Below are 12378 nucleotides of genomic sequence, written 5' to 3'. Positions count from 1 at the left end.
CTGCCACCAATTAATCACTTTCAGGGTAAACACATTATGTTTGTCATTCAATGCGGAATGCGTGCTCTTACAGTTTTTGAAGTGTTCACGGGTTCGGGCTCTCTGGCACAAGATACGCGTGATAATCCCTTAGTTGCACTCACAACTCATTGTGCGTATATCTGGAAGATAAAGGCATAAAATGACTACGGCAATTACACTCAGCGGCCAGCCGGTTCAATGCTACTGCTGCCGGAGGAGTCTGTGCGCTTCTGTCAGCGCAGGCGGGGTTTCCGAAGGCGGCTCCAGTTCACGAGTCTTGGGACCGTCGAACGGGCTGCCGGAGGGGCCAAAACACCTGCGCACACAGTTCAAAATGAGACCGCATCACAGTTCCACAACAACGCGGCAACTTCAGGGGTAGAGACGGCCCACCTCACTTCGGCGGCGCCGGTAAGCGCTCCAGTCAGTATGGCCTTCTCCCAAGGGCGAAGGGGGGTTCCAGGGGCTCCGCGATCCTCCCTCCGAGCTCACTCACGGGGGGGTTCCCGCCCACACACCAGCTCCCAAGTCACTCGGGCAGGGCAGAGACAGTAATCTCGCCCAAATGAAGGCCAGCCTTTCCCCGCCCCAGCGCAGCACCTCACCTTCTATCCACAAACAGCGCGTCGACGGCGGTGGGTTCGGAGACGTCCGAACGCCCGCCAGGAGGCACTTAAGTTGAAGGTGGCACTTTTAAGAGTTGCAGTTGCGATCTCACCACTGGGGGGCGGGGAGGCTCTAACTATGGCCAAAGTCTCTGAGGGGCAATTGGGCACTCGCTGACCAGGCGCTGAAGGCTAGAGGTCACTGCTCACGCTTCTGACTGGAACGCCAGTCAGGGTCCACGCCAGCAACCTCTGCTGCTCTTCTGCCTGCGCTATCAGCTGCCTCAGGGGGTTAACAGGGCAGGTGTCAATCTGGGGTCAAGTCCTCTTCTTCTGGTGTTCTTTGATCATTCTCTCTTATGGCCGCCAGGGACTGGGCCTTTTTTTTGCCCGTGCCCTAGGATGCCAGCACGAGCCAGAAGGTTCTAGAACCTTCCTTGGCTATATCAATGACATGGCCCTTTCAAGGTATCTTTTTGGTCATTAGGAGCCACCGTACTGGGCTTCCTAAGGCAGCCATTTTGTGTACTTGTAACTCCTGAGGGGATTCCTGTCAGGTTTGCAGGTTACACAAAGTGCGCCAAAACCTTCAAAGGGTCAGAGGTCAGAGGGGCTCCAATGGGAGTCACTCTCATAGGGGACAATGGTGTCCACCATTTTAGGGTTGACAACCCCAGTTGGTTATGCCACTGGTTCCGTCAGGCGCCTTGTATATAGGTGCCAGGAACTTGGTGAGCAACTGGGCATCAAAGAGCATCTAGCCCCATGGGACAACACACAAAAAGGTCCTGGTAGACAAAGAAAAAGCGACACATTTTAGGAGGCACGGGGGAACAAAATAAATCATAGTGTGAGGGGAATCTCAGAAGCAGACAGGTCTAACAGTTAGTCACCCTTGTTTTCTTAAAAACAAGATTTTTATTTCAGCCTGTGTAGCAGATATCATGCGGAAGTGTTTTTAAGGTAGAATTAATTGCAAATTATAATGTCACTTATGTGAATTAGTCGGGTAGTTCCTACAAATCTATAAAGGATCTCCACGTTTTAGACAACATAAACTAAGGGATTGGTGTCCAGACTGATTCCAGACACCCCCAAAGGATATGTTAGTATGTAGACCAGCTAGCTCACAGTGCCACTATAAGCCCCACAACCTTACCAAGGAGAGAATAGTTTCTGGCAACTATCGAACAGAGAACCCTGACCCCTCAGGGATCATGGAAACAGTACAATACTTTTTGCTTGGTCACTTGTGCTAACTTTATCTCAGAGAGATACACAGACTAAATGGTGGGGGTGTTTTCAATAAGTATTTATTGAACCAGAGTCATTCTAGCATAAAATACATGTGCTGCAACAACCACGAGACAGAAACAGATATAGACGATTACAAGCACCAATAGAGTAAATAAAAAGTAGAATTCTACCATGGTGATAAAATAGTGAATATATGCAGACATATAACTACATAAAGTTAATAGTGCGTACTCCTACGATGCAAACCCTAACTAGATGTACCTAAGTGTACCTAGCATGTATGTTGGAGTATAGCCAAGAACCTCCTAGGAAAGAGCAAACCCCAATACCTGATGTGAGAAGTCAAAGGACCCCATCTTGGTCTCGAGTGGACAACCCACAAGTAATGTCAGACGACTGCTAACTGGAGTGTCTGCATGCAGGGACTTCAGCGTCTCGTGTCAGCATGTCAGCATAGAATCTTTTTCTCCTCTGGCTTGCCCAGCAAAGATGTGGTACTTATATACATGAAAGGTACCATCAGGGGTTCTACCTAGATGTGCCATGGTATTGTGGGCATGTAAGCCAAGGATGACGATAGTGGTCACCCTTATACAGAGTTATTATGCACAAGATTGTAATCCTGCTGTGATACTAAGAATCCTCATGCATAATAAATTAGGCTAGTTTTTTGAGAAAACTACACAACATTTATGCAGCACCTAACTAGGTAAAAGGTCAGGGCCAGAACTGTTATGTAGAGCAAGGTAGGACAAATGTCGGTAAAAGCTTGTGCGACTACCTAGGACTATATTGGAGTACGTTGGGTATTATAGAAAATTAAGAAGTGTTACAAAATATTTTGGTCTTTGATATAATAAAGGAGTATTTTTCTATGTGTATGTAATTTTAGAGCACATATGCACTTTTTTACTCTGAACCACAACGGCGATCCCCTATGTGATCAAGGCTTAATCTGACAGCTGAAATGCTTATTGGCAGTAGCTCTGTAATAAACTGATTTTCTGCAAACAAGTGGTGTGGTGACCTTTCTGTTATATAATAAAGGAAACCAGAATATATAAACCTAAAATTACAACCAGATATAAGGAGCTAAGAGTGACAGCAAGGGCACATGAACAACTAATGACCTTGAACTCAATTCCCAGGACAGGCTGAGTCAACAAACACATTTTGCACACTTTGAATTGTGTGAATCTACTTCTGCTAGTGCTTAGTATGTAAGCACATTGCCTTTGAAACGTTACTTGCTATTCACTTTTACTTACATATATTTCTTTTTTACCAACTACTATTTCAGCTTCCACGGAAAGAAACTTTGACTTGGCAAAGTGGAAATGCACGCTTGTTTCAGTAAGGATGAATTGCTAATGGATGTCACACATGACGCTTGTCTCTTTGTTTTCCAAAGCCACTCATTCAGCGTGAATATATGCAGATATTAAATTCACCCCATCATAGTGCTGTTCTGCCATGAGGTTGCAATATTCTCACCATATCCCTATTATTTCTATGGATTATGATCGTTACTATGATGTTGATTATGATTGGGCACAGAGGGGCAGCTGTACTCGGTACATAACATTTCCCTAATATGCAATATTTACCAGAAGCATTAAAAACCTTATTGGCCCAAGTTGACATTCATAAAACTGGAAATTGCATGCTTACGACACCTAGTCCTACATGTATCAGAGTTTATCTGCATGTTTTACCCAGGTAAATTACAGGCTCCACAGTGATCATTGCATTACTCATAAATCTGACTGTTGTTGCACAGGGCTAAAAATGTAGCCCCTTACTGGTAATTGTTTCCTCCGACTCTTTTTTATCCCTCAGGATAGTGACACTAGCACAACGTTCTTCTTTCCCTGGATTGTCACACTATCACTCTTCCCACTGCATTCCACATTATCAGTAAATTCATATTCTGCAATCGGATAGGCACATGATCAATGCTCCCTATCTTCATTTGAATTGTCACTCTGTCACTGTATGTTTTGCCAGGCAATCACACTCCACTGAGCTTCTATTGTGCTCCTGAGATGAAATTTTATGTTCCTTGTGTTCAGTCTTCACCCTTGTTAACACTAAATTTACATTCTGCTCCCTTGCTGGATACCCAAAATGTTTTTGCATTCTGCTTCTAAGTATGTGATATTGTTGCATAGTCCCAATGTGTTTTCTGTCTGCATGGCTGCACTGTTGCTCTTTTCACAATAATTTGTGGGCAGCATGGTTTTGTTGCATGTGTTTCTGTGTAAATAACGGCCACTGTCAAGGCCTCCTGTTTCTTCTGAGCACTGATATCACACCACACTATTTAAGCATTGCTGTATGTGTTCTCTGGTTCTTATGTCCAAATATAATTTCATTACAGAGGTTGTTAGCTGAAGTTTGTTTACCCTTATCTTCTCAAAATCACTGCAGACGTCAGCCGTGGATACTGCATTTACGTTTCTATTACTTCATTAAAGTCTCTCACTGTTTTTCTTGCAGTTCCTGGGGACTATCCTAAAACAAGCCCCATACAGAGAATGGCATGTCTCTTTTATGGAAGAACTCACCAAACAGATTGACAGTTTTGCCCATCATGTGAATGAGGAGGTTAGTGCTCTCAAGGGTCAGTATTGAACCATTGGAGAAGTCAATTTAACACAAAGTCGGAGAAGGGTAGAACTGTGTATTCCATTAGTAAAGGTAATTTTTATAATATGGGTACACAGCATTGGGCTTAGCTTGTTGGGAAAATCAGGTATGGTTCTCCCACTCCCTGGAAGGACTGACCTACTAAGAAGCAGATGGAGATGAACTCCTTGAGGTAATCCTCTCCACTTGAATCAATAAAAGCCACAACATTTCAGGGCTATACTCATTTCCCTAATGGATCTCCTTTAGCCAATAGGTAGTCTTCATGTTAGAGCCAATCCCCATTCAGGGGATGTGAGACCATATTCATGCAAAAAGCCGTGGAGATATTGTTCCTATCAAAAAGCAAAGAAGAAAGGAAGGTGGGCAAAGAAGGGGGAATCTTAAGGATTATTTCTTGGTGCCCTCACGCATCACTGTGGATGTAATGCTTCATAGTGGGCTTGCTTCTCATAGGTCCAGCGCTATAATGCCCTACGGGCCCCAAGAAGAGTCACTTTAGGGGAGATCTTTTTATTTTTGATGTCTGATGAGAAGAACTTGTGTAAGGGCATTTTGTATGTGAGGGGTGATGTACATGTGGGTACACAGTCAAAATATCGAGTTGAAAATTTCGACCTACCAAAATATCGTGTTTAAAATTTCGAAGGTACAGAATATCGATGTCAAGAATATCGTAGGACAGAATATCGACCCTGAGGTAAGTAATATCGAATTCATTTATATCGATGTAAGTAATATCGAAGTTAGTAATATCGATAGCATATATATCGACGTAACTAATTTCGATGTTATTAATATCGATATTTGTATTATTATTTTTTTTTATTATGTATGTGTTATATGTTTTTGTAAAGTATTTAAATACATTTTTATTATATGTGTATTATTTTTATATATTAATACATTTATTTTTAAGTAAATTATATGTTTTAGTACCAGAGCGGGTTGTGGGTTTATAGGGGAATAGGTTGGGAAGTAATTTAATTGTAATTATTAATTGGCAATTAATTATTTTAATTGATACATTCATTATTTAATTGGTAATTAATGTTAATTTTTATTAAATGTTATGTTTTAGTACCAGAGCGAGTTGTGGGTTTATAGGGGAATAGGGTGGGAAGTAATTTAATTGTAATTAATTAATTTTTTATTTAATTATTAATTGGCAATTAATTATTTTAATTGATACATTAATTATTTAATTGGTAATTAATGTTAATTATTATTAAATGTTATGTTTTAGTACCAGAGTGGGTTGTGGGTTTATAGGGGAATAGGGTGGGAAGTAATTTAATTGTAATTATTAATTGGCAATTAATTATTGTATTTGATAAATTAATTATTTAATTAGTAATTAATGTTAAATTTTATTAAATGTTATGTTTTAGTACCAGAGCGGGTTGTGGGTTTATAGGGGAATAGGGTGGGAAGTAATTTAATTGTAAACAATTAATTTTTTATGTAATTATTAATTGGCAATTAATTATTTTAATTGATAAAATATTTATTTAATTGGTAATTAATGTTAATTATTATTAAATGTTATGTTTTAGTACCAGAGTGGGTTGTGGGTTTATAGGGGAATAGGGTGGGAAGTAATTTAATTGTAATTAATTACATTTTTTATGTGTAATATATTATGTAAATATTTATTAATTGGCATTCCCTACTGTTGCACCCTTTGGAGTTGGAATAGTAATTTTTCTCCCTACGCTATCCAACGCTTTCCCTACTGTTGCACTCTCTGGAGTGGGAATAGTAATTTTTCCCCCAACGCTATCCAAAGTTGTCCGTACTGTTGCAACCTCTGGAGTTGGAATAGTAATTTTCCCTACTGTTCCACTCCCTGGAGTTGGAATAGTAATGTTTACCTTTACGCTATCCAACACTTTCCCTAATGTTGCACTCATTGGAGTGGGAATAGTAATTTTTCTCCCTACGCTATCCAACACTTTCCCTACTGTTGCACTCTCTGGAGTGGGAATAGTAATTTTTCCACCTACGCTATTCAACGTTTTCCCTACTGTTGCACCCTCTGGAGTTGGAATAGTAATTAGCCAATCTACGCTATCCAACGCTTTCCTTACTGTTGCACCCTTTGGAGTTGGAATAGTAAATAATATTTTTACGCTATCCAACGCTTTTCTTACTGTTGCACCCTTTGGAGTTGGCATAGTAATTTTTACCCATATGCTATCCAACGCTTTCCCTACTGTTCCACTCACTGGAGTGGGAATAGTAATTTTTACCCACCCGTTATCCAACGTTTTCCCTACTGTTGCACTCTCTGGAGTTGGAATAGTAATTTTTACCCACCCGCTATCCAACGTTTTCCCTACTGTTGCACTCTCTGGAGTGGGAATAGTAATTTTTACTCTTACGCTATCCAACGCTTTCCCTAATGTTGCACTCATTGGAGTGGGAATTAACCCTGGGCGAAGAACTACGCTCCGTTCGCGGAGCTTGCGGAGTTTCGGCAACTCCGCGTTCCGCGGAGAACGCGTAGCTGTCGATTACTCCGCGATCCGGTGCGTAGCGTAGTTCTCGCACGCTGAATAACATTATCGCGTGCGCGGCAATGGCTTACCTTGGTTCTGCGTTCGCTTTTTCCCGGTCGCGTGTGCCACCATGTTTGTAAACCCTCCCGCACAATCCCGTGCAACTGTGCGAACGGGATAACATCATTTGGATGCGCGATAGCGTCATAAGGACGCGCGAAGATGCTTGTTGGTAAGATCGAGTTGCCGAACACGCAGAAACTGAGTGTGAAATCCAAGATGGCTGCGCCCGTCGCGACCGCGTGGGTAGGTTCGCGCGATATTTAGCACGATCACGCACTTTTGTAGTGCGAACGAGAAGATGAGTTCCCGAACAGGTCTTGCACAACCCGAACACGTTACTTGTGACCCGGAACAGGAAATAACGGAACGCAAGCGGGCAGGACAAACCTCTTGGGTAACTTAGCGCGCTAGCCATCCCGAGCATGCAGGCAGCGCCCCGAACACGCGCACCGCGCTCCCGAAGGCGAAAAACGGCGCGCGAACGGGTCTAGCAAGCAACTACGCTTGTCCGCGGAGCTACGCGTAGGTCGCGGAGTGCAAGTGCGTCTTCGCGTAGCTCCGCGGAGTGCGGCTCCGCGAACTACGCCCAGGGTTAGTGGGAATATTCATTTTTACATACCCGCTATCCAATGCTTTCCCTACTGTTCCACTTACTGGAGTTGGAATAGTAATTTTTACCCACCCGCTATCCAATGCTTTCCCTACTGTTGCACTCTCTGGAGTGGGAATAGTAATTTTTACTCTTACGCTATCCAACGCTTTCCCTACTGTTCCACTCACTGGAGTGGGAATAGTAATTTTTAACCACCCGTTATCCAACGTTTTCCCTACTGTTGCACTCTCTGGAGTGGGAATAGTAATTTTTACTCTTACGCTATCCAACGTTTTCCCTAATGTTGCACTCATTGGAGTGGGAATAGTCATTTTTACATACCCGCTATCCAACGCTTTCCCTACTGTTCCACTCACTGGAGTTGGAATAGTAATTTTTACCCACCCGCTATCCAACGTTTTCCCTACTGTTGCACTTTCTGGAGTGGGAATAGTAATTTTTACTTTTACGCTATCCAACGCTTTCCCTAATGTTGCACTCTCTGGAGTGGGAATAGTAATTTTTCCCCCTACCCTATCCAACGTTTTCCCTACTGTTGCACCCTCTGGAGTTGGAATAGTAATTTGCCAATCTACGCTATCCAACGCTTTCCATACTGTTGCACTCTTTGGAGTTGGAATATTAAATATTATTTTTACGCTATCCAACGCTTTTCTTACTGTTGCACCCTTTGGAGTTGGCATAGTAATTTTTACCCATACGCTATCCAACGCTTTCCCTACTGTTCTACTCACTGGAATGGGAATAGTAATTTTTACCCACCCGTTATCCACCATTTTCCCTACTGTTGCACTCTCTGGAGTGGGAATAGTAATTTTTACTCTTACGCTATCCAACGCTTTCCCTAATGTTGCACTCATTGGAGTGGGAATAGTCATTTTTACATACCCGCTATCCAACACTTTCCCTATTGTTCCACTCACTGGAGTTGGAATAGTAATTTTTACCCACCCGCTATCCAACGTTTTCCCTACTGTTGCACTCTCTGGAGTGGGAATAGTAATTTTTACTCTTACGCTATCCAACGCTTTCCCTAATGTTGCACTCATTGGAGTGGGAATAGTCATTTTTACATATCCGCTATCCAATGCTTTCCCTACTGTTCCATTCACTGGAGTTGGAATAGTAATTTTTACCCACTTGCTATCCAATGCTTTCCCTACTGTTGCACTCTCTGGAGTGGGGATAGTAATTTTTACTCTTACGCGATCCAACGCTTTCCCTACTGTTGCACCCTCTGGAGTTTGAATAGTAATTTTTACCCTTATGCTATTCAATATTATTTATATTTATTGATGTATTTAAGATGTTACATAATGTTGTATTTAATTAATTTTAAAAATATTGAAAGTATATTTAATTGTTGTTATTTATTAAATATAATTATTTAATATTATTTATGTTATTATTTTATGAGTGTTGATGTATTTTTAAATTGTAGTATTTGTTAATATTTTATAATTATTTAAAAAATTACGTATATATTATAATTAATTAAGTATATATTATATATTTTATTATTAATTTTAATTAAATGTTTAATAGTAAATATGTATTATTTATTCATTTTAAACATAATAACACATTTTAACATAAGTTTAAAATATATATAAGTACTATTTACTTAATTTTATCTTTTTTTTTAAAAACGATATTTTTAATGACGATATTTTTGCCATCGATATTTTTGTTTCGATATTTTTGTACTTACCATGTTGTAGATAGGGTGTCGATATACTTGCCTTCGATATTCCAGCGTCGATATTTTGTCTGTCGATATTTTCAGCCTCGATATTCTGTCAGAGATTCGTAAATGTGTACAGTGAAGTAAAGGGAGACTAAAACTATCTAAGAGATACCGAACTGAACTGTAAAGTGATGGTTCCCTTGGTAGGATTAAAAAAATATAATTTGATTGGGGCTAAGACAGGGGTGTGATGTATCCAAGTAGACTAAATCTGTGAGTGTGGTGTTTCGATGGCCTAAAAAGGTTCCACAAAGATTCGTCAGGACCAAAAATACGGGGGATAGTCTGACCCCACACCTAAGACATGATATGCTGCTATGGTATTCCTTTAGAAGAAAATACCTGGTTCAAAATCTTTAGAATTGATCATCTAACCTAGAAAATAAATGAAAAAATGAAGCAAACACTCAGTAAACAAATGTTTTGTATGTTTGGTTCAATGTGTCACCAGAATCAATTTTCCAACTCACTGTATCATAGTGTCTCTAAAGGTAGACATGTGCATGCTATTTTTGGCGCTGACCAGTCACCACAACGTGAAAGAAGTGAAAAACACACAAGTACATATAATATAACAGAATAAGCAAGTGAACATACACGGAACAGACAAAATAAACCAATCTGTGTTCGTGTTACTCAGCGTATCATAAGTGATTGGTTGTCCTCCATTGTGAGTGACGGGTCTTACCCTTTGGATCAATTAATTATGCCCTATAGGTCAAAAGCAGAGGGTAGTGCTCAGCTGCTGACAGTGGAAAGAGCTATGATGGTCAGTAAAAAGAAACAGTAAATCAAGTGGACCCAAATGACTTAGTGTTAAAAGAAAAATAAAACGTTTTCAAGAGAAGCAACCATACTCACATGGTTTCTGCACGGAGAGCACAAGAGACCTACCCTCCTCTGCTTGCCTGGCTCGAGACTGAGCAGAGGAGAAGACCTGTCATTGAAGGTACGGGCAATTGGAGCGATTGTCCTCAGGTGTGGTGTGGGCAGCAGCTGGAAGGAGTGATGACCTAGTGGACAATGAGGAGAGGAGAGGAGGGGAGGGGCGAGTTTGAGCCAAAAGGAGTGAGCTTCTCACGTGCTGATGTAACAGAGGTATCATGCCTCAGTGGCACCTATCTCAGAGTGTGCAGTGGTTAAAAGCTGGGCATCCCAAAGTCAACCATGGTTTTTGTAAGGTGGCCTCTAAGTAGTAAACTAAGACAGTTGAATGTTTTGTTAATCAAGGGTAATGGTCAGAGAAAAGTATAGTAAACCTAAGTACTCTTGCATATACAGTGATGGAGAGCAAATCAGGTGCACATAACTCCTAGCGATCCCTCATGGTGGAATCTAGGCATATTGCGATCTGTGTTCATGTTGGAAATCTAGGCCACCTCATGTAATAAGTAACACGAGGCGGCCAAGTGGTCTATTCCCAATGGATTAGGATGCTTGGAGAGCACTATTGGGAATTGTCAAATGAGGAGAAGAGGAAAGAGAAGAGGTAGGCTGGAGCCAATAGGAGCAAGCCCCTCATGTGCTTGTGTAGCAAAAGTATCATCCCTCTGTGGTGGACATCTTGGAGTGTGTAGCGGTCAAATGCAGGCCGACCAAAGTTGTCAACGGTATTAGTAAGGCGGCTTCTGATGGATACAACTGCCAGTGGATTCCTCACCTTGTGAATATCCCCCTGCGTCAGCAACGTTCGGAAAATTCTTTGTAGCTCGCCGGCGTGGACGACGTTACAGGAACGCACGACATCACGCGCAGCTCCGCTGACGTCACCGACTCCATAATATGCCTATGCCGGCGTGATGACATCAGTTCCCTTTTTGCCACGTCGTCGACGCTAACGGTTTCGGAGAACCTCTGTAGCTGTTAGTAACTTTGTTACTGTTTTTCTCTGTTTGGTGTCTTCTTGCTTCTTTGTTTCTCGCTGAAGATGTCATCTAAGAAGACCGGGTTCAAGCCATGTGGGGAGTGCGGCAAGATAATGTCGATTACGGACCCGCGCGAGGATTGTATCTGGTGCCTGAGTTCGGACCACGATGTCAAAGGCTGTTCTTTGTGTAAGAAGTTGAACCCGAAGGCTCTTTGAGAGAGGGAAGCAAAACTTCTGGTGGTGAAGTTGAAAGGTAGAAAGGAGAAGAAGACTTCGAGATCGCGTTCGAGTAGGGCGAGGTCGAAGTTGAGGTCGAGGTCGAGGTCCCGCACGGCGTCGCCTTCGAGGTCGTCATCTGGTCATGCTTCGAGGTCAACGAAGAAGACGCATAAGAAGCGAAGGCATGGATCTCGACATCACTCCGGTAAGGACTCGGAGTCGAGACCGAAGTCGCCTAAGAGGAGGCATAGAAAAGATGAGGTGTCTCCTTCACCTGGTGTTCCAGAAGGTGAGGCTTCGCCCTTGAAGTTGCCAGTGCGTTCTCCGGCTCCGGTATCGGATCCCTCTCCACGCCGTCCCCGGCTCGAGAGGAAGAAGAGGCTCCATTACCTGAGGGCTCGATGACTCCAGTCCATCCGCCTGTGGAAGAGGAGGCGAATCTGGAACCTCCGAGAGAGCATCCTGTGGGTCCTTACCCGCCCTTCCCAGCTCCAGGTGAAGACCCTACATCGTTTTTAAACGCAATGTATGGAGTCTACTCGAGAGCTTTGTACCCCTCTGGTGCACCTTCGGGTCCCATGGGTCCATTGGCATATAATTCAGTAGTTCCCCACTCCTATGCTCCAGCTCCTTTTATGCCATTTATGCCGGCGCCGGCTCCGCCTTGGCATTTCTCGGCGCCTCCGAGGTCATCGACTCCGATTCCATCGTCGCCGGCTCCGACTCGACCTCGTGAGCAGCGACCTGGGCTTCCAGATCCGATCTCGACGCCGGCACCGGCTCCATCGGAGTCAGTCACGGATCCGATGGCGCGACTCTTGAAGGAGAGATCGAGG

The 12378-nt window shown here is 42.7% G+C and overlaps 1 protein-coding gene across 1 annotated transcript in view; it reads left to right on the top strand.

The window, feature by feature from the left end:
* The window catches only part of LOC144829025 (maestro heat-like repeat-containing protein family member 1), a 58608-nt gene that overhangs the window by 21251 nt on the left and 24979 nt on the right, over positions 1-12378 (top strand). Inside the window, exons 12-13 of the mRNA XM_078687739.1 lie at positions 3184-3236; positions 4383-4490. Coding sequence (XP_078543865.1) covers positions 3184-3236; positions 4383-4490 — 161 coding nt within the window. The remainder of the gene's footprint in view (positions 1-3183; positions 3237-4382; positions 4491-12378) is intronic.

This window comes from Lissotriton helveticus, chromosome 4_1, assembly GCF_964261635.1.
Source record: "Lissotriton helveticus chromosome 4_1, aLisHel1.1, whole genome shotgun sequence".
Taxonomy (NCBI): domain Eukaryota; kingdom Metazoa; phylum Chordata; class Amphibia; order Caudata; family Salamandridae; genus Lissotriton; species Lissotriton helveticus.
The sequence above is the reverse complement of the archived record's forward strand: the minus strand, read 5'-3'. Positions and strand labels throughout refer to the sequence as shown.